The sequence below is a fragment of the Lithobates pipiens genome, unplaced genomic scaffold (genome assembly GCF_037356315.1).
Source record: "Lithobates pipiens isolate NorthernLeopardFrog02 unplaced genomic scaffold, aLitPip1_a1.2 Scaffold_22, whole genome shotgun sequence".
NCBI lineage: Eukaryota > Metazoa > Chordata > Amphibia > Anura > Ranidae > Lithobates > Lithobates pipiens.
The window spans coordinates 4,122,558-4,145,989 of record NW_027507784.1 but is presented as its reverse complement, the minus strand read 5'-3'; the positions used below and the strand labels follow the sequence as shown (position 1 = coordinate 4,145,989).

Below are 23,432 nucleotides of genomic sequence, written 5' to 3'. Positions count from 1 at the left end.
CACCTTGCCCAGCTCAGTGGTTAGCAGATAAAAGCAACCTTAGCACAATTCTTGCAGGTCACGCCCCCAATATGTTTTGCCCTGGGGGTGAAAAATGTTGGGGCATGGCCTGGTGGGATGAAACATGTTGTGAGTATGGCCTGGATGAATAGAGCTGAGGCTGCTTTTACCTGCTAACCACTCGGGTCAGACAAGGTGTGCGATGCCGGGGCTATCTCTTCCTATTTCTACAGCGCGCTTTGTATCTGAACAGACCTTTCCCCAGCCTGCACCCTCACTAGACAGCGACCACCAATACACCGGACCCTGTCAATCTGAGTGGGGACCCCTAAGTATTTATTGTGGGTCACAGGAGAGAAGAGTTCAAGTTTCCAATCAGAGCATATGGTGGGAGAACATTTTTATTTTGTTTCATTGGTGCAACATTTTATAAAAGAGGTGAACATTTTTCTCCAAGGTTCTTTGAGTTTGGGATTACCATTGATAAGAAGACAGGACTGGACCATCGGAAAGGAAAAAATGATCATCACACATATCCAGTACCCCCAGGTTTGATCTGCAAAGAGTTCTTGCCCAAATATAATCATGACAAGGCCAAGCAAGGCATAGAGAACGACAAGACAAGCCATGGTCTGAACTGCACTTTGGTAGTCTTTACCATTGGTGTGACCCATGTTTGCTTTCATACGATGACTGTGGAGCTTCAGAGACATGGCACTGGCAGCCGTTGTCAATATAGCAATCAGGAATGGTGGGAAAGTCACCGCCAGAATAAGATTCATGAATTTCAGTCTAATTTTTTGATATTCTGAGGTCATGTCCGCTGCAGCGATGGTTAAGTTTTTGGGAAAGCCCAGACTGAAAATATATCCTGCCATGAAACTCTCCAACAGAGAAAAAATTTCCACAAATAATATCAACAAAGGTATCATTCTGTCAATCTTCATCTTCATCCACGAGAGGAATCTGGACTGGAACTGAAGGATTTTTGTAAAATAGAAGAAGCATAGAGCAGCTGTGAGCCAGGAGCTGGAGATAATGCTGATAATAGTCAGATAGTTTAAGGCATTTGAGGCGTAAGTTACATCGAATGATGGCCAAAACACGTACATCAGATAGTTTACACACAGTGACATTATGTAGCACAGGGTGGAAACATTCAAAGCAATAAGGAGATAGTCGCATGGTGCTCTGTTTGTCCCTTTAAAGCCAGAAAAGATGAGAAAAAATATTATGAAGGCATTAGAACACAACCCAAAGATGGCCTCCAATGCCAGGACACCGAGGAAAACTACATAAGTCAGGGTGTTCATTGTCTTCTGACAAAACACGAGCTCTACTGTCCTCCAAGAGTCTCAGGATTTTGTGTGAACGAGTGTTATCAGTTGTGTCTCCCTCAGAGAAATGCTCCACCGTCTCTTAGATCCTCATCTTATCTACTCTTCATTGTCCATGTAAATTACTCCCGAAGAATCCACCCATCACGTACAGATGTCAAAGCTCACTGGCAACCATCATCAATAATGTCATCGCTGTTTTAAAAATAATTACTTTCAATACACTCAGTTTGAATGAATGCAAATCATTGAACACTGAGCTGGAGAGATCCAATGACTGAAGTCAAATATGATATACGGAGAGCGCTGAGCTGAGCGGCTGTAATTCTATATGTGGTGATGAAGAGCAGAAGACAAACACACCTGTCTATGGATTAACTACTTTTATTTATTTCCTTTTATTTTATCTTTATTATCTTTATTTTAAAAGATGAAAGACACAAGGATAAACAAAAAAGGTTACATTGTATTAGTATCGTGTTTTATGCTGTAACAATATAAAAAAAGCATATAATTTCCCTTGACTATAAAGAAAATGTCTGGAGCAGTGATTCTCAACTAGGGTTCCTCCAGAGGTTGTAGGGGTTGCTTCAGCATTGGGGAATTTCTGCCTCTCAGATAAGTTCCCACCAACACCATTGATCTTTTTAGCTCTCTGTAAGGAGGTCATTCTTCCCAATGACCACAAGTGTGAGGAGCATTCTTCTTGTAGATTTCTCATTTTTAGCAGGGGTTCCCTGAGACCGGAGAACTATTTCAAGGGTTCCTCTGTGTTGAAAGGTTGAGAAAGGCTGGTCTGGAGCATGTAAAACTGTTTACTGGTCTCGTTCCAGCATCCTGGTTTTGGCTATGATGCATCCCTGTCTGTCCACCCGCTAAGTGATTGATGTGACCAGTCCCTGGGTGGAGCCCAAACCCGACGTAAGCCAGCCAGGCCTTCAGTTTCATGCTTGTGATAGCTCTGGTTACATGTTGCTGCCTGTTTGTCTGTCCTGCTCTGCTATGTAACATCCCTTGTTGATGACCTTGGATCAGATATTGGACTATTCTCTGAACTCCCATGGGACTTTCTTGCAGCAATAGAAATCATAAAATTGCAAATTGGTGTAACAAATGTAGAAAAACATTTATTGAGCAACAGGTTTAAAATTAGCTGATCTAGACACTCCACGTCCTGATCTTATACCACAATCCTACAATACACATACACTGCAGGGATGCATGGAATTATTAAAATGAGTTGAATATCCACCAAGTCAAACAAAGGCATTTCAACATATATAAAGCCTTCATCAAGGTATCAGGAAGTGGAAGCAATCAAAGATATGAACGAGACTCATATCACAGACCACATGGGTCTCAGCCCAACCCAGACCTCAAGCCCCACTGGTGGTCAATGGATATCAAGGAGGAGGCAACAGAGCTGGCTTGCTCGCATTCACTAATGGAAGAGTGAGAGAGCACAAAATATATGTGTAAAGCTGGATGGGAGACAACCACAGCAAAAGGAGAGCAATCTCCTATTAAGCCGTCCAGCATGGGTTGTCAGTATGGATTCCACTGGCTCAGTGGAGTCCATACTGTCAACTCAAGTTGGATGGCTGAGTTAGGCTAAGACCCGTGTGGTCTGCACCACTGAGCCATTACCTGTCGGTCTGGACATCCAGTCATGTTCATCTCTTTGACTGCTTCCACTTCCTTATCCCCTGATGAAGACTTTCTATAAGTTGAAACACGTTGGATTGACTTGGTGGATATGCAATTTATTTTAATAGTTTAACGTATCCCTGCAGTGTATGTATATTGTAGGAGTGGTGTAAGATCAGGATGTGAAGTGTGTAGAGCAGCCAATTTTAAACCTGTTGTTCAATAAAAGTTTTTCTACTTTTTGTACACCAATTTGTAATTGTGTGATTTCTATTGCTGCAACAAAGTCCCATGGGAGATATCTTTTGTCTAGTGTATCAGGGATGGGGCAGTCGTCTTCCCATGATATAATTGCTATTCTCTGCTTTCATTCTTTGAGCTCTGCCTGTCTTCTGACGATGGATTGACAATGGATTGACCACGACTATTCTGAACCTTGTCTGCCTTGTACATGGACTGTCATCGAAGCACTCTGCCTGTCCGCCAACCCCAAGTAGGTTTGTGCTTTGCTCAGTTTGTTTCTGCCCCAGCATGGGGGCCTGGCACTATAGAATTGTGTATAAATCCTGGGGAAACTGAGTGCTTGACTTATGGGAAAGGGGGCTGCTATAGATGAAGAACATAGAACCATCCCGGAGGATGCTGGGACTGTGACATCATAAGGGGCGGGGTCACCATGTGACATCACGCTGTGACCCCACCCCTATATAAGTCGCTGCATAACGTGTCCCTGCCATTAAGTCCAGAGAGAGCATCATGTCAACATTGGAAGGAAGAAGAAGAAGTAGAAGAAGGCGGCAGCGGCGATGACGGCAAAGGCGACAGAAGACCGGGCCAACGCTAGTAAAAGAGCTGGTAGAAGAAAGCGGAGGCCCGGCAAGAAAAACCGAAGAGAGGGACAAGAACCCCGAAGTCGGAAGAAGACCCCCGAACGGTGGCGGTGACGTAGAAGAAAGCTGGGCTCCTCCTCTAGTAAAAGAGATAGTAAAAGAGAATAAGATAGCGGAGGAGTCCAGCGAGAAGACCCCATCAAGACGTAAGAAGACCACCAGAGCTGTCTAATAAAGTATTTTAAAAACCTGTGTTGTGTTTTTTACCCCATACTCATTCACATAGGGTGGGGGGCTGGAATCTGGGTGCCCCCTTATTAAAGGGGGCTCCCAGATTCTGGTAAGCCCCCCGCCCGCAGACCCCATCAACCAACAGCCAGGATTGTCGTGAAGAGGCCCTTGTCCTCATCAACATGGGGACAAGGTGCTTTGGGGTGCGGTCTCCCCTTCCCCAAAGCACACCCCATGTTGAGGGCATGTGTCCTGGTATGGCTCAGGAGGGGGGCGCTCGCTCGTCCCCACCCCCTTTCCTGACCAGCTGGGCTGCGTGCTCGGATAAGGGTCTGCTATGGACTTTGGGGGGACTGCCGCGCCATACCAGGTGATGGGGCTAGCGAGGTGTCAATCTAACCGATGGAGGCGGCGTAATTGACAATTTTGAGTCAAGACTTCTTGGTGGACTTTTGGGAACAAAAAGCAGAAGAGCACACAGCAGGTAACAGGAAGCCAAACACACAAAGGTTGATCAGCAGGGTTGGCCTGCAGTGCACAGTATAATATAGAGTTCTCTGATAGGAGCTAGGGTGGAGCCATGCCAGAGGATCGATTACAAAAGCAGTCAGGTGAGGGTCGGCTGGTCTCTAGAGATGAACACATGGAAACAGGTAAACAGACAAACTCTATTGCATAACCATGACATTATACTTTGGACCAAAGGTTTAGGGTGAGAACTAGTAGCATGCAGGTTCGTGTTTCCAGCAGATGGTTTCCTGTATAACGAGGACCCAACACTTCCATCTGGGTTGACACAGACATGTGATTTCACCAATTGTGCATATCTATCTACCCCTGTGACTCTGGAGCCAAATACTTATTGGATTTTAAGACATTTAACGGCATTCAGGTAATGGAGACCTAGGAATAATGTACAGGCCTATACACATCTGAGATATATGAAAAACAGTTTTTTTGTGTGTAAATGTATGCTATTATTCAATCATGTTTTGTACTTTATGATTTTTGTCTAAATTATGTAATTTTCAACTCTTAGTGATCATATTCGCTGTTCCTATAAAAGTCCTCCTGAGGAAGCCATTGTTTGGCAAAACACGTAGAGAATTGGAATCTACTGCATTTGTTGCATGGATCATATAAATATATGATGACAATATGTTGATTTTTAAATGTTTCTAATAAAATCTTGATATATTTTTATATCTGTGTTGCGTTTTTGGCACCTTAAAAATCTCATACTTTTAATTTTATTACTAAAGGGCTTTTTTTTACAGTTTAGAGGGGGGCAGATTACACAGCACTTCCTTTAACGGAACAAGATCTCTATTTATTTATTTTTTTGGGTTAACAAACACTTTCATATAGGTTACTTTTTAAAACAGTGGCGTTTGGGGTGTAGGAAAACGCACTCTCATTAGTGTTGGAAAATTGTAATTGCCATAAAGGTAAGTATTATTATAGTTATACTGTAAAAGGAATTTGCTAGTGTTAACTTAGTCACTACATTCTCCATATTTTAATCCAATCAAGAACCAGTTGGATGTGCTGGAAAAACAAGTCCGATCCATGGAGGTCCCACCTCCCAACCTACAGAACTTTAGGGATCTGCTGCTGACGGCTTGGTGCCAGATACCACAGTGTATCTGAGCAGGTCTAGTGTGGTCCATGGCTAGATGGGTCAGGGATGCTTTTGGCTTGGTGGCAGATACCACAGCGTACCTTCAGGGGTCTAGTATGGTCCATGGCTAGATGGGTCAGGGATGCTTTCGGCTTGGTGCCGGATACCACAGCGTACCTTCAGAGGTCTAGTGGGGTACATGGCTAGATGGGTCAGGGATGCTTTCGGCTTGGTGCCGGATACCACAGCGTACCTTCAGAGGTCTAGTGGGGTCCATGGCTAGATGGGTCAGGGATGCTTTTGGCTTGGTGGCAGATACCACAGCGTACCTTCAGGGGTCTAGTATGGTCCATGGCTAGATGGGTCAGGGATGCTTTCGGCTTGGTGCCGGATACCACAGCGTACCTTCAGAGGTCTAGTGTGGTCCATGGCTAGATGGGTCGGGGATGCTTTTGGCTTGGTGCTGGATACCACAGTGTACCTTAGGAGGTCTAGTGTGGTCCATGGCTAGATGGGTCAGGGATGCTTTCGGCTTGGTGCCGGTTACCGCAGCGTACCTTCAGAGGTCTAGTGGGGTCCATGGCTAGATGGGTCAGGGATGCTTTCGGCTTGGTGCCGGATACCACAGCGTACCTTCAGAGGTCTAGTGTGGTCCATGGCTATATGGGTCAGGGATGCTTTCGGCTTAGTGCCGGATACCACAGCGTACCTTCAGAGTTCTAGTGGGGTCCATGGCTAGATGGGTCTAGGGGCTAGGCTAGGGTCAGGGATGCTTTGGCAGCAAAAATGGGACCTACTTAATTATATTGTCGGTGCACTACGGTACCTCTCCTCTCGCTCTGGATGGTTCCATGAAGTTAGTGGTGGGTTGCAGCGTCGGCTGCGTGGGATCGGCCCAGGGTGTCATTTTTTCACACTGGATATTGCTATCACATGGGACCTCCATCTATATCCTAGAAGGAGGCAATCTCAGCCTTCAGCAGTCCCCACACAGGTTTGTTTTGATTTCACTTCATTTTTGTTCTGCAATTGGGTGAATTACCTGTTCACGTTCCCAACTTCTTATTTTTAACCTCGTAGTTGGGCTCTTAATAAGTCACTGTTGAATAATTATTATTGGCCAACCATATATTTGGGCCAGTTTGCACAATTTTGATCTACACAACTTCATCTATTATATTATTTTACACAGAGGCCCTTATTGATTGATCCCACTCATCCACCCAACCACTATCAGTGACCTACCTTGATTGTTGTCCCGCGTTGGCCGACATCTGTTGGTGTGCCGCTACAGCTCCCAGAAATGGCTTTCTCTGGGTGATTTGCGACCTTCAGTGCTATACCATCCCTACACAGACACCCGGTGAGTAACACGCACTAAGATATTTTTCATATCCACCCGATTATTGCCATTTATCAGTATTGCCCTAAAAACCTTTTTAGGAACCAATATAATTATAGTTTCTTACCATAGATCCAGTTCACATGCTTCGGCCCTGAAAATTGGCTACAGCCATGAAACGCATCGAGCTGCAGATGCCATGTACTTTGGCATACCCATTCCAACTACTTTATGTTTATTATCTCAGATAATCGGTTCCATGGGTGTCCCTGTCAATCCCTCTTGGGATGTTTTAACTAGTATGTATGATAGGAATCTATGAGGCCCCACAATGGGGCATTATTGTCAGGGCTGGGCTCAGCCCTTCCTTCTCTGAGCTGACCACTCAGCTGTTTGCTAATTGCCATCCCCCATCTCTCTCCACAGTGACTCACCTGTTGATGATATCCTGCTCGTCCTGCTTAACCCGTCCAGTCCAGAGAAGCTCTGCCTTTGCCTTGGTCAACATCACAAGAAAAATCTCTTGCGTTCCTGTTTAAAGACTGGCTTTGCCGACATCTTGACATGTCTCAAGATTCTGCTTGCTGTTCCACTACATTGATCCCTGACTCCTGGCTTGGCTGACTATCCGTTCTGGTTACTGAACTCTGGCAATGTTTTGCACTACGTTTATTCTTTTTACATTTATTATTAAACAAGTGTGATTTATCTGTACTTCTGTCTCGGTCTGATTTCATGGTTTCTGACAATTATTGTGTGTGTGTATTTGATCCATTGGACCCTATATTGCCTTATTGTATAATCTTGTGTATCATCAATGTTGTGGGTTAAGAGAGGCCGAAGATTATATTGTGTATATTGTATTTTCATATGTTCAATCATGCATATTGTTCGATTTTGTATCAATACCATGTATGAATAGAATTGGGTTTTTGTATTATTAACATGATATACCCTGACTATGAACTATTAAATAAGAATTTTACTCAATTAATTATAATTATTTACCTTGTACCCACAAGTTTCTATTCAAGTTCCGATCCCCTCCCTTATTTCCCCATTTTCTCCATAATGACAGGGATGGAGGTGCTTGACCCTACCAGGCCATTTCCTCATTTAAAGTTCTCTCCTTTCTTATAACTACTTCATTATTAGTTAAGTGGTCATAAAGTTATGGCTAATATACTGTATATAAGATATTGTATACACCGTATATATTTATTCAAAGAATACCTAATATATAAATAACCACTTCAGAAGAATGTCAGTTGGTCTCTTATTGACTACCATGTGATGTCATCCTATTCATAATACATTCTGCCAAACAAAATAAATTTTTTCAGTTTCCGACCAGTCCCATTTTTTTTTTACATTCAGATCATGTTTATATATATATATATATATATATATATATATATATATATATATATATATATATATATATATATTGTACAGGACGCCAAGGTTGGGTCCTGGACGGGTACTATGTATCGCCTATATTCGGGTTGTGGTCCCTTTAAAGGAATAATGGTAGGCTCAGGGGGTCACCCAACAGATTCCGGGTGTAGTTTGCGGGAGTTGACTGATTTGCGGTCCTCTCTGTATTTTAAGAGAGGTAGTTGGGACCTGGAATTTGGGAGGCTCTAAAGTGTAATTTGGGTGGGAAAGAGCCTCCCTCCCTGACCACAGGGGGTTAACGGCCTCCAGGAGGACACACAGCCTATAAAGACAGGAAGTAGTCAGAGAGGTGTGGTGAGGAGGAGAAGGAGATGAACACCTGTCTGAGGAGCTGTCTGGCTGTGCTGTTATATTTGCTGTTTGCTGTTTGCTGTTTTGGAGGCTGCATAAAGGTCTCTACAAGGACTCTTTTTGGTGAAGACCTTTCTACAGAACTGTAGGCGCTTTTCTTTTTGTATTATTTTGTGCTGAAGACAAGCGGACTTTAATTTATGGTTTTACATGCTGGAGAAAAGCTTTATTTTTGATTTATTGATAAATAAATATATTTTGGTTTCACCTGACAACGGTTTATGCACTTAATCCCGCGGAGCTAGTATCCCCAAACTTCACAACTGGTGTTTTGGATGCTGGCAAAAGTGCATTTGCAGCCGCAAAAACCGTTTAAAAAAACTGACATTTAAAAGAGACTGTGTACAAATGGCATGTCTTGGGTGAAGCCAGCCCAGACGCTGCAAGCAGCAGGCAAAGACATGGAGGAGGTCATCAGGGCTTTGGCACAAGCCACCGTGACCCAGCAGCAAGCTTTAGCAGACGCAAACCGTCGCCATGAGGAAAGCACACGGCTGCTAGCCGCCCAGTTTACTGCTCAGCAGGAGTCCACTCAGGCACAGGTGGCTGCCTTGCAGGAGGCAGTACAGCGGCTGGCTCAGGGACGTGAACAAGTGGCTGTTGCCGCTGGCAACCAGGTGTCTGTGAGGGCCAGCCATTTTTTACAAAAGTTAACACCCAGCAATGATGTAGAGGCCTTTCTCACCACCTTTGAGAGGATAGCGGAGAGAGAGGGGTGGCCCCGTGACCAATGGGCCGGTATTATCTCCCCTTTCCTCACCGGTGACCCGCAAAAGGCCTATTTTGACCTCCCAGCAGAACATATTAGTGACTATGAACGTCTGAAGGCAGAGATCCTGGCCCGCCTAGGAGTGACCACAGCTGTCCGGGCTCAGAGGGTGCATCGCTGGCGGTACAAGCCTGACCGACCACCCAGGTCGCAAATGCATGAACTGGTTCAGCTGGTTAAAAAATGGCTGCAGCCAGAAAAACTGTCAGGCCCACAGATGGTGGAACGAATAGTAATGGACTGGTACCTGCGGTCCCTGCCAGATGACCTACAGCGCTGGGTAAGCCATGGAGACCCCACAACCGCTGACCAGCTGGTGGAGTTGGTGGAAAGGTACACCGTGGTGGAGGACCTGCTTGGGCCTACCAGGCATTGGGAACCCACACCAAGGGCAACCAGACCAGCCATAGCACCTAGGAGAGAAGCCCTGACAGACGCTGGGCTCCGCAGAACCACACCATCTGCTACAGAACCTCGAAGGGTGGTTCCTGTCCCAAGAACAGGACACCTACAGTGTTGGTGATGTCGGTCCTGGGGACATACCCGGGCACAATGCCCACTTCAGGAGGAGCCTATGGACTGCGGAATTGGTCGGAGAAGCTCCTTCTATGTGCAAAGAGTCTACACCACTCACCTGGATCCAATCGCAGGACAGTTCGAGTGTGAAGTGTGGGTGAACCACCTTACTGCCAGGGCGCTACTGGACTCGGGTAGCATGGTAACATTGGTACATGCCAGGGTGATTGGGAGACTTGGCCCTGTAAGGAAAACCCTACGGGTAGTGTGCATCCATGGGGACACCAAGGAATACCCTATGGTTTCAGTGACTGTGTCATATGGCCATATCTCAGTGACCCAAGAGGTCGGGGTAGTGAGAAGTCTAATACATGACATTATAGTGGGGCGGGACTGTCCACTATTTTTCGAACTGTGGAGCCAGGTACAGATGGGGCTGCCAGGACAGCCAGGAGAGTCTGAGGAACATGGGCCTGAAACCCCCACAACCCACCCCACTGATACAGAGATACCCATTGTTGATAAAGATACTGTAGAGAATATTAAGTTAAAGGATGTGTCTGTTTCAGGTTGCAAAAGGGGGGGGAAGTCTTCCCGTTACAGGTTATGCTGGGGGAGGATGACGAGGACCTCTCCCCATTGCAGTCCCCGGTTGAGGAAAGTGAAGGGGAAACATCCTCAAGGCCAGTACACCCAGATCTAGATGTACCCAGGGGTGCGTTTTTTACCGCCCAGCTGCGGGATCCCACCTTGGTCAATGCCCGAGAGCAGGTTTCTGTTGTGGATGGGGTCTCACAAATGCCAGGAGAAGACCAAAGGTTTCCTCATTTTTGCCTTAAAGGGGGACTTGCTTTATCGAGTGGCTGAAAGCCGTGGGGAAACTATACAGCAGTTGCTGGTTCCCCAACCGTATAGGCGGATGCTACTCGATCTAGCCCACAACGACACACTGGGAGGACACTTGGGGGTAGAGAAAACAGAGGCCAGTATCACTGACCGGTTTTACTGGCCAGGGGTGAAAGTTGAGGTTAAAAGATATTATGCATCTTGTCCCGTTTGCCAGTTAACTGCCCCAGTGCCCCACTATAGAAGCCCTCTGGTACCCTTGCCAATTATTGAGGTTCCATTCGAGCGGATCGCTATGGATCTCGTGGGACCCCTGGTAAAATCGGCAAGAGGGCACCAGTATATATTAGTCATCCTAGACTATGCAACCAGGTACCCAGAAGCAGTTCCTTTGAGGAAAACGTCCTCTAAAGCCATTGCCCGAGAACTATTTCAGATGTTTTCGCGAACTGGTTTTCCTAAAGAGATATTAACGGACCAGGGCAACCCTTTTATGTCAAAGGTGATGGCGGACCTGTGCAAACTGTTCCAAATTAAGCAGTTACGGACGTCCGTCTATCACCCGCAGACTGATGGCCTAGTGGAGAGGTTTAATAAAACTTTGAAGACCATGCTCAAAAGAGTCGTCCAGAAGGACGGGAAGGATTGGGATATGTTACTCCCTGCCCTTTTGTTTGCCATCCGGGAGGTTCCACAAGCATCCACGGGCTTCTCCCCATTTGAGCTAGTGTATGGGCGATGGCCTCTGGGGTTGCTGGATCTGGTAAAGGAAACGTGGGAAAGTGAGTCCTCACCACACAAAACCATAGTAGAGCATATCTCTCAAATGCGAGAGAGGGTGGCTAAGGTGATGCCGCTGGTGAGGGAGCACATGCAGAGGGCTCAGGAAGCCCAAAGAAGGGTGTACAACCGGTCTGCGAAAGTCAGACAGTTTCAAGTAGGAGACCGGGTGGCTGTCCTAATACCCACAGTGGAGAGCAAGTTCTTGGCCAAGTGGCAAGGTCCATTTGAGATAGTGGAAAAAGTGGTGGAGGTAAACTACAAGGTAAACCAGCCAGGGAAAAGGAAACCATACCAGATCTACCACGTGAATTTGTTGAAACCCTGGAGAGACCAGGTATCCGCGGTGGTAGCGGTACAGTCAGGAGACCATGCAGGGATCGACCTGGTGCAGGTGGCTGCTACCTTAACTAGACCCCAAACCCAGCAAGCAAAGGAATTTCTTCAAAGAAATAGGGACATGTTTTCAGGGTTGCCAGGACTCACCAATGTCGTCGAGCACGACATTGTAACTGACCCCAAGGTAAAAGTGCGGTTAAAGCCTTACCGCATCCCAGAAGCTCATAGAGTGGCAGTGTCTAAAGAGGTGAAAAGAATGCTCGAGCTTGATGTCATTGAGGAATCGCAGAGCGAGTGGTCGAGTCCAATCGTATTGGTACCCAAACCCAACGGCACTCTTCGCTTCTGTAATGATTTTAGAAAACTGAATGAAATCTCCAAGTTTGACGCTTATCCCATGCCACGGGTAGATGAGCTCATTGAGAGGTTGGGGCCTGCCAGGTATATTACCACACTGGACCTCACGAAAGGGTACTGGCAGATTCCCCTGACCAAGGAAGCTAGGGAGAAAACGGCCTTCTCTACCCCGGAAGGCCACTTCCAGTACAAACGAATGCCGTTTGGGTTACACTCTGCCCCCGCTACGTTCCAAAGGGCCATGGACAAAACTTTGCGTCCACATCATCGGTACGCTTCGGTGTATTTGGATGACATCGTCATCTTCAGCCCTGATTGGGAGTCACATCTTCCCCGAGTTCAGGCAGTCGTAGACTCCCTGAGAAGAGCAGGATTCACCATAAACCCAGAAAAATGTGCAGTTGGGGTGGAGGAAGCAAAGTACCTTGGGTACATTGTGGGTAGAGGGTTGGTAAAGCCCCAAATGAGCAAGGTGAAAGCCATACAGGACTGGCCCCGTCCCCTAACCAAGAAGCAGGTCAGAGCGTTTTTGGGCATAGTTGGCTACTACCAGAGGTTTATACCCAACTTTGCTGCTCCCTTGACTGACCTGACCAAAGGCGGAAAGTCAGTGATGATAAAATGGAATAACGATGCCGAAAAAGCTTTTCAGAAGCTTAAGACGGCATTGTGCCAGGATCCGGTGCTTGTTGCTCCAGACTTTAATAAGGATTTTGTAGTACAGACAGACGCTTCAAATGAGGGGTTAGGAGCAGTCCTGTCACAGGTAATCAACGGGGAAGAGCACCCCGTCGTTTTCCTGAGTAGAAAGCTGACGGCAGCGGAGAAAAACTATGCGGTGGTAGAGCGGGAGTGTTTTGCCATTAAGTGGGCCTTGGACTCCTTGCGGTATTTCCTCCTAGGCAGAAGGTTTCGCCTGGTATCCGACCACGCTCCGCTGACCTGGATGAGGCAAAATAAGCACACGAATGCTAGAGTAACGAGGTGGTTCCTGTCTCTCCAGGAGTTCAATTTTGTGGTGGAGCACAGACCTGGGAGACTACACCAGAATGCTGATGCCCTCTCCCGGGTCCACTGTATGGTGTCAAATGGTGCCTCCAACACCTCCGCGTTGAGGCAGAGGGGGGGATATGTACAGGACGCCAAGGTTGGGTCCTGGACGGGTACTATGTATCGCCTATATTCGGGATGTGGTCCCTTTAAGGGATTCATGGTAGGCTCAGGGGGTCACCCAAAATGGGTGACAGATTCCGGGTGTAGTTTGCGGGAGTTGACTGATTCGCGGTCCTCTCTGTATTTTAAGAGAGGTAGTTGGGACCCGGAATTTGGGAGGCTCTAAAGTGTCATTTGGGTGGGAAAGAGCCTCCCTCCCTGACCACAGGGGGTTAACGGCCTCCAGGAGGACACACAGCCTATAAAGACAGGAAGTAGTCAGAGAGGTGTGGTGAGGAGGAGAAGGAGATGAACACCTGTCTGAGGAGCTGTCTGGCTGTGTTGTTATATTTACTGTTTGCTGTTTGCTGTTTGCTGTTTTGGAGGCTGCATAAAGATCTCTGCAAGGACTCTTTTTGCTGAAGACCTTTCTACAGAACTGTAGGTGCTTTTCCTTTTTGTATTATTTTGTGCTGAAGACAAGCGGACTTTAATTTATGGTTTTACATGCTGGAGAAAAGCTTTATTTTTGATTTATTGATATATAAATATATCACATCTAGGGCGCAGACCATGTCTCAAGCTGTCAGCGAAGACCTCACCGCCCCTCTGTCACCTCCCCCAGTGTCAGTGAGTGGCAGCATGCAGTCCCTCAGGGTATGGACCATCCCCAAGCTGACGGCAGAACTGAGGCACAGGGGTGTACCTTTCCCTGCCACAGCCAGGAAGGCAGAGATTTTCAGGCTCATCTTCCCCGCCACAAGCCACAGCTGGGCCCAGTACCCAACCCCAGGCTTCTCTCCAATCAATTTCCGCTGCCATATCGCAACTCCACACCATGGTGTCGTCTTTGGCGAACACAGTCACGGACGTCCAGGCCAGAATGACGCTCTTGGAGGCTCACCCGGCAATGACCACCCCTGATCCAACCGCAGTTCTGACACCACTTCCGACAGGTACCACAGGGACAAGTCCATTGTCTGCCCAGCACATTTAGTTCCAGCCAGCATAAGGAAAGACGTCCTGTATGGCAAGGACATCAACCTTGCCTCCCTACTCATTTCTGTCATGACCTAGCAGGAAACAAAGCCTATACTTGGGGAGATGTCTCAGTGGTCCTCAAGGCCAAAGACCTTAGGCTCAACCGGAAGTTGTCTGTCCCAGAGTTTGCCCTAGCCTTTGACATTCTGAGGGATGTCATATGCTCAGCTTCCCCCAGCAGAAGGGAAGAGCTGGACTTATATCTCCACACTGTGGTGGACCTGGGCTACAAGTACGGAGGGTTTTCGTTCTACGATTACCATTGTTTCTTTTCTGCCAAGGCAGCTGCCAGGCTGGCGCAGTTTCAGATAGCCACGGACTGGAGCTTCATTTTGCTGGCATGCGCTCACCACTGTGCGCGATCTGCCAGTCCTCCACCCACACCACCTCCTGGTGCGCCAAAGCAGCAGTCAGTCGCCCCTTTGAGTTCCTCTCTGCCTCCGGTACAGCCAAGGCCCGTCAGCCCCGGTACAGAAACCCCAGGTAGACAATTTTGGACGCTCTGTTCGGACCGTAGGAGGAGCAGCTATCTGCAACAATTACAACCAATGGCTTGTGTAATTTTAGCCAATACCGCCTGCTTCACATCTGTGTCATATTCCACAGGGCGCACCCAAGGAATATATGTGAGGTCAAACAAAAGGGCTCATGACTAAGCCGTATAAATGTCTTGTGGTTAGGATTCTACCTCACCTTACACCCCACTCCCTCACAAGCCACATTCCTCATCCGAGGATTTACAGCAGGCTTTCACACCGGCCTCATCTCCCTGCCCAACCCAACCTATGAGTGTAGGAACCTTCGCTCAGTGGCCACCGATGAGCAGGCCATAGACCAGTTGCTGAAAACTGAGTTAGAGCGAGGCTTTGTCATAGGTCCCTTCACGCAGCCCCCTTTCAACACTTTGAGAGTTAGCCCTATTGGGCTTGTCAAGGGCAAGTTCTCAAATAAAGTCAGTTTGGTGTATGACCTGTCTGCGCCTCATTCTTCCCACGTTTCTAGCCTGAATTCCCTGATCCCCGCTGAAGAATTCTCCTTAAAGTATACCTCAGTGGACATGGCAATCCAGGCCATCCTCAAAGCAGCCACAGGTGCCTGGCTGTCCAAGGCTGATATCTCAGATGCCTTTAAGCTTTTGCCTATCCACCCGTCCCTCTGGTGCTGGCACGGTATTAAATGGAGAGACGTGTACTATTTCGCTAATTAGCTGACATTTAGCTCTAAGAGCAGCCCCTGGCTCTTCAACACATTTGCACAATCCCTCACCTGGATTTTATTACGCAAAGCTCAGTGTCAAGAAGTTATCCATTACCTGACTTCTTGTTAATAGAGCAGCTTGGTGTGCCACCAGGGGACCTCGACAAATTGAGAGTCGTCTTTGGGAAACTCAATGTCCTCATTGCTGAACACAAGGTCGAAGGACCTACATACTCCATCACCTTTCTTGGAATCAACCTGGACACTTGCTCCATGCAGGCCAGCCTTCCCCTCGACAAACTGACCCGCATTAGGTCAGTTCTCTGAGAATTCACCTGTACGAGAGGGTGCACAAAGAAACAGCTCCAGTCGCTATTGGGCATGCTTAATTTCACCATGCGGATCATTCCCCAGAGTCGGTCCTTCGCCTCATGCCTGTAACTGTTGGTCTATCTCTCACAGGCACAAGACCCCGATCAGATCCTCAGCCAGGACACCGCAGCCATAGAAGACTTATCCATGTGGGAGGAGTTCCTTTCCACCTGGAATGGCATATCTATGCTCATACCTTCTATCACACCTCTGTCACCGCAGGTGGCGACAGATGCCGCAGCCTCTACAGGATTCACTGCTATTTTTGACCACCATTGGTTTGCTGGACCCTGGCCTTCACAGATACTTTTAATCTCTGGGTTTAGCTGGACTTCCTCCCTCTTCGAGCTCTACCCCATCTTAGCAGCCACTCAGCTCTGGGGTCATACCTGGACAGGACAAACAGTAGGCTTCACCACCGACAATCAGGCCACGGCTGATATTATTAACAAAGGCAGGTCTACGTCGCTCACGGTGATGTCCTTCTTACGCAGGCTGGTACAGCTGTATCTGCAGCATCAATTTAATGTTTACTGTGCATTCATTCCAGGTAAATACAACCTTGCAGCAGACACACTGTCACGCCTTAATTCATCTCCTTCTTCCGGCAGGTTCCCGAAGCCGATCCAGTGTCAGCTGACCCTGGACTAAAGCAGTATCTGCATGGAGCCACTCAGCTCATCACAGTCTCTGTCACATAACACACTAAAAGCCTATCGTGTGGCTTGTTTCCTAGCTACCTGCTTAGCGGGTACACCAACAGACGCCAGACACATACTGGCCTTTGTCTCATATTGCCATAGTCAGTTGGCCCTATCCTACAACACTATCCGGCTATACTTAGCCGGCATACGGCACTTTCTGGCACTCCGAGATCCTGCAAAGCCGTCCGTGTTTGCATCCAATGTGATTCGAGCCGTCCTGCGCGACATCCAGAAGCGGCAGCCGGTAGTTAAAGCCAAACATCTTCCTGGTACCAGTACCATCTTTATAGCTATGTCTACTATGCTTGCCAGTTCCCCATTTGGTGTTCTCCCTAGCCTGGTTGTACATGCAGCCATTTAGCTGGCCTACTACAGGTTCTTGCGGCCTTGCGAGTTCACCTGTAACAACTCAGCCAGTCTAGTCCTACGCAGACGTCACTTGGTTCGCTATCAAGACCATTTCGTTCTTCACCTCAAGGTATCCAAAGCCCAGCAGGCAGGCTCCGGGGTAGACATCCATCTCTATAAGAATAACAATACCTGGTGTCCGGTCACCGTGCTTAATCAGCTACTCTCACTCCTGCCCAAAAAGCCAGACTCTAGTCCCCTTCTGCCCTTTCCTATCAAACCTTTGAGTACCTGCCAGTTCATGAAACATGTGAGGATTCTCCTTTGTAACTCACTTCTCAACCCCGGTGAGTACTCCGGCCACTCTTTCCGTATTGGGGCAGCCTCAACTGCATCCCACCATAGGGATTCCAGACCATGTTATTAAAAGATTAGGCAGGTGGAAGTCGGCCTGCTTCGCCCGGTATATCCCTAATCCTCAGGTGGAGATGTCTCGAGCATTCACCCAACTTGCTCAATGAATAAGATTGGAAATGAATAAAGTACTTTCACCGCTACCGAAGTGTTTTTTCCCCCTTATTTGGGTATACCGTCCATTAGAACAGGGCACCCTTCAGGTCCATTTCACATGGTTAATCTTATGGTAATTTTGTCTTGTTCGGATACGTATTGACCATAGGGCTTCCACCATAAATATATATATATATATATATATATATATATATATATATATATATATATATATATATATATATGATACCATACAGGGTTGTTTGTGACACCTGTGCAAAACCTGAAGGCATTCGAGCAGCAAAAGTTTTGCTCCTTTTTCTTTTTAAAAAGTCAGCTGGAGAACTGGATTTTCATTTTTTCTTAATGCGTTACTAAACTAGACTCTGCAGTCATTATATCTGCTCTCCCCAGGACACTGCATTCACTATATCTGGTCTCCCCAGGACACTGCATTCACTATATCTGCTCTCCCCAGGACACTGCATTCACTATATATGGTCTCCCCAGGACACTGCATTCACTAAATCAGGTCTCCCCAGGACTCTGCATTCACTATATCTGGTCTCCCCAGGACACTGCATTCACTAAATCAGGTCTCCCCAGGACTCTGCATTCACTATATCTGCTCTCCCCAGGACTCTGCATTCACTAAATCCGGTCTCCCCAAGACTCTGCATTCACTATATCTGGTCTCCCCAGGACTCTGCATTCACTAAATCAGGTCTCCCCAGGACTCTGCATTCACTAAATCAGGTCTCCCCAAGACTCTGCATTCACTAAATCAGGTCTCCCCAGGACTCTGCATTCACTAAATCAGGTCTCCCCAAGACTCTGCATTCACTAAATCAGGTCTCCCCAGGACTCTGCATTCACTAAATCAGGTCTCCCCAGGACTCTGCATTCACTAAATCAGGTCTCCCCAGGACTCTGCATTCACTAAATCAGGTCTCCCCAAGACTCTGCATTCACTAAATCAGGTCTCCCCAGGACTCTGCATTCACTAAATCAGGTCTCCCCAGGACTCTGCATTCACTAAATCAGGTCTCCCCAGGACTCTGCAGTCACTATATCTGGTCTCCCCAGGACTCTGAAGTCACTATATCTGGTCTCCCCTTAGGCTCCACAGTGAGTATAACAAGCATGCTTTGCTGTGCAACAGACTGATTTTACTGTTGTGGATTTAGTAACACTTTAAATGTGTTTTAAAATAACTTATAAATACAATTATTAAAATAAAATTGATGATTTAGATATTAGATAATCCCACCAATAGAATGCATCTGTCCCTCATTGATATAGTTATAATAGTCATAGTGCTGAGGGTACCTAATGGTTAAGAAGAGACAAGCAACCTCCAGTCCTGAAGGGGTGAAGTACGATGGTATAATGGAAAATTCTAAGAAATCGTTTGCATGGGTTGCTCCGTGCTTTAGCTGTCGGCATTAAAATAAAACTCACCACATTTATGCAAAGTCAGTCATGAGACGGATCTCTGAAGGCTTTTTCCATAATTCCAACTCTAATTATATCATTCTGTCTGCTATCACTGGACGTGTCCCGTCATCTCTGTCCGGAGATCACACCAAACCTCAACATGATGTCTCCGCTCTTCTTATCCATTTTGATCTCTTCAGTCTTGGGACTCGGCTTGGCAATCCCTTCTTACACTTGTATTGTGATGGGTATCCTGGACATCATCAGAAAGAAAGGGAAGTTGAGTCCCACCGATGTGATCTTTCTGGCTAAGGGGATTGTGAATCTTCTCCTGCAGTGTGTGGTGAGTCTACAGGGAATGCTCTATGTCTTGGCTCGGGAAATCTTATATATTAGACAAGTATTTGTGTTTATCAGCACATCAGTTTACTTCCTAACCTGCTACAACTTCTGGTTGACCTTCTGGCTCTCGGCTCATTACTGTACCACCATCACCAATCTCAGCTATGGGTTCTTCATCTGGTTAAAGAGAATTGTGTCCAATTTCCTGAGTCGCCTTCTACACCTGACAGCACTTGGGGTGTTCATGGTGAGTGCCCCGGGCTTCTGGATTGCGTTTAAAGTAAATACTTCCCAGTCTTCTGAGAACAGTACAGAAGTCTCTGTTATTGGGTTCCGTAAATTGTTTTCCTATTTTGTGCCTGCAAACATCCTATGTGTCATCCTTCCATTCTGCCTTAGTCTTCTGTGCCTGGTCCTCACTTCTTCCTTTCTGCTCAGACACGTCTGGAGGGTGAAGAATAACGACTCTGGATCAACACGTCCAAATCTTCAGGCTCATGTCACTGCACTGAGGACAATCTTCTTCTTACTTCTCATCTTCACATTCTTCTGCGTGTCTCGAGTGCTTCTGTTTTCTCAAAATTCATTACTGTTAGGAGTCATTTGGAATTTACAATTATTATCTCCATCGGTGGAGGCCGCCGTCATCTTCCAGGCCAGCAACAAGCTGAGATGGATGCTTCTGAGAAGATTCTGGAGAAAAAGCAGGAGGAACACAGAGACTTAAAATGTAGAGGTCCCTTAACGTTAATGTCTAAATATTAACAATAAGCTCTTTGAATAGAAATGTGTGTGGTAGGGATCATCTTAGAGTGTCAGATGGAGTGTAGAAGGGTTATATCCCCCAACATGTCTAAAATATTTGTGTGAGTGTGTGTTTGTGACTGGTCCTGCTTTGTTGGTTCTGTTCCATCTCTTTATAAATCTACCAGACAATGAGGTGGGTTTACGAAAACTGGAGAGTGCAAAATCTTGTACAGCTCTGCACAGAAACCAGCTTTTTTTTTTTTTTGTCAAAGCTTAATTGAACAAATTGAAGTTAGAAGCTGATTGACTGCCCCAGATTTTGCACTCTCCAGTTTTAGTAAATCAACCCCACGGTCGTACTGATATTTCTGCTGTTCAATGTCTACAATGTTTCAGTATCTGGAGATCGTGTCTTTATCTTTTTTTTTTTTTTTTTTAAATAAAAAAAGTTTTTATTGAAACAATTTTACATAGGAAGTCCACAAACTTTTCAGAGTACAGTCTTGTGAAGATATATTTACATTTGTACAGGTTCAACATTACTTATCAACATATCACATGGAATCTCTCATCAACCCTCTTCACTCTGTTCCCTACCAAGATTGTACTTATAATAATGTCCCCCCTCCATGGTCCCTCCCCTCCCATTCTGTTGCCGTTAACTGAGGATTCTGTCTAGTGTAAGGTCTACTGTTGCCAGACCAGGTGTATTCAGCCAAGGGGACCATACTAGATCGCGTTTTCCCGGACGGCCTCCGTGTTGTAAAATGTATTTTTATAACCGTAATGTTACCCCCATTTGGGTCACCCATTCATTTAGTGTGGGAGGCTCAGTCGCCTTCCAGTGTCTGAGAATTCGTTTTCGGATTTAGAAGGGAGCCCTCATGATAGCCTGCTTGGGGTTTTCTTCCATAATGTGGTCGTCCAATATGCCTAAGATGCACTGTTTGGGGTCTAAGAGAACCTGAACCTGAAATAGCTTGGTTAATAGGCTTGTGCAATTCGTTTCGTAACGAATCGAAATTCGATCGAATTTTGCATCTTTCGGACATTCAGATGCATCCGAATGTCCGAATAAAAAAATAACAAATTACAACGAATACGGAAGAAATATAACGAATGAATTTGAATGAATTTGACATGATTCGAAATAATTTCAACCGCATTCGAAATTATTTCAACATGATTTGACATTATTTCAACCGCATTCGAAAATCTTTTGTGACCCGAATTTAAGGCCATGTATCTCGGGGTCACTTGGTGCTAGACACTTCAAATTTGGATATGTTGTAGTGCTAGTATTATTGTGTTTGCATACCAAATTTTGGGTTTCTAGCTATAAGTAACCCCGAGATATGTGGTCCCAAAATCGGGTTGCAAAATGTAATTAGTTGAAGCCGAGAATTACATTTTGCGACCCGATTTCGGGGCCACATATCTCGGGGTCACTTATAGCTAAAAACCCCAAATTTGGTATGCAAACACAATAGTACTAGCACTACAACATATCCAAATTTGGAGTTTCTAGCACCAAGTGACCCCGAGAAACATGGCCCTAAATTCCGGTCACAAAATATTTTCGAATGTGGTTGAAATCATTTCGAATCCGGTAGAAATATTTTCGAATTTGGTTGATTTTTCGAATTCGGTAGAAAACTAAACGAAATCTGAAAACGAATTTAAGGAAGTTAACGAATATAACTAAACTAAATTAATGAATTAACGAATTAAAACGAAACGAAAATAAACAAATTTTTTCCTTTTGCACATGTCTATTGGTTAATGGTCGCTACAACTCCCCTCCAGTAGAGGTGTAGTTTTGGGCATCGCCATAGTAGGTGAATCAGGTCCCCATGGTTTCTGGTGCAACAGGGGCAATCTGTATCTTCTCTTCGCCCCATTCTATATAGTCTAGCGAGGGTGTAAAATGCACTCACATGACGATTAAAGAGCTGGGATAGGCATCGCGCCTTGTTGAGAGAGCACTGCTGTATTGTGTGTAGCACCTCCTCCCATTGGTCCTCTCCAAATGTACCCACATCTCCCTCCCACTGGGTCATTACTTTAGTTGGAAAATTTACAGTACCTTGATGTATGGACATAACCATGGAGTAAGAACTAGAAATGAAGCCCTTAAAATGGGATACTTCCACCATGTAGTGGAAGACAGGGGTCGGGGACTGTATCCAGCCTGTGCTCTTACCGTGTGATGCAAATAGGAGAAATACATGTTATTAGGAGGAATGATAAATAATATTATGTAGCGCTACCTCACCTCTATTAATTCTATGAATATGATATTAAATAAAAATCTATTATAATGCATGGCATATATAATAAAGTGCAAATAGCGATAAAAAGTGAAAACATGTGCAAAACAACTTAAGGAAATGTGCATATGTACCAAAAATGAATGTGCAAAATACCAATAAAGTACAATATGCTAATGAGGTAGCAAATATTTTCAAAAAATGTCCGCGTATCACACTGTTAAAAATAAATAATGTGAACCTCAAACATATGATAATACAATATATGCAGTCCCAAGCAACAAAATAAGATGTGAGTTCATTCAGCTTAAAGTGCAGTCCACTTCAAATAGTAAAAAAAACACAGATGCTTTGTGCCCACAAGTGATCCGGGGTGCGCCCCTTATTTCCCCCAGCCTCCCACCTCCAAAGGCGGCCACTAAGGGCCATATACCGCTGTATACAATAATCTGGCTGTTATCCCTCTGGTCCACTCCTCCAATGGCGGCTTACTGAAGACCATATATCGCTAACTTTGATGCTGGCTATAGCTCTCTTCTCCAGTACTCCTGAGTCAGCCCGTCACATATCAGCACAGGTCATCGTTATCCATACGCATAAATACCAGGGGGAGAGAAGAGAAGGGGCTCCGATGCGTAGTATGTATAAAACACTTTTTTTAAATTTCATAAAATCACTTACAGTAAAGTACAGGTACTTCCGGTCTCGGCCGCGACCGGAAGGGACGACAGTGACACCTGGCTCCCCCCTGACGCGTTTCGTCACCGCACTCGTGACTTTTTCAAGGACCCATTGAAAAAGTCACAACTGTGGTGACGCAACGCATCAGGGGGGATGCCAGGTGTCACTGTCGTCTCTTCCAGTTGCGGCCGAGACCGGAAGTACCTG

At 46.0% G+C, this 23,432-nt stretch overlaps 1 protein-coding gene across 1 annotated transcript; it reads right to left on the bottom strand.

Annotated features, from left to right (window-relative positions):
- Nucleotides 1-401: 401 nt before the first annotated feature.
- LOC143925245 (taste receptor type 2 member 143-like) lies at nt 402-1,136 on the bottom strand. Its single transcript, XM_077449838.1, has one exon. The coding sequence runs from the start codon at nt 1,134-1,136 to the stop codon at nt 402-404; it is 735 nt and encodes a 244-aa protein (XP_077305964.1).
- Nucleotides 1,137-23,432: the final 22,296 nt, after the last annotated feature.

Bases quoted from the DNA above. Each gene is read 5' to 3' on its own strand.
- LOC143925245 (XM_077449838.1), bottom strand. From the start codon at position 1,136: ATGTCACTGTGTGTAAACTATCTGATGTACGTGTTTTGGCCATCATTC.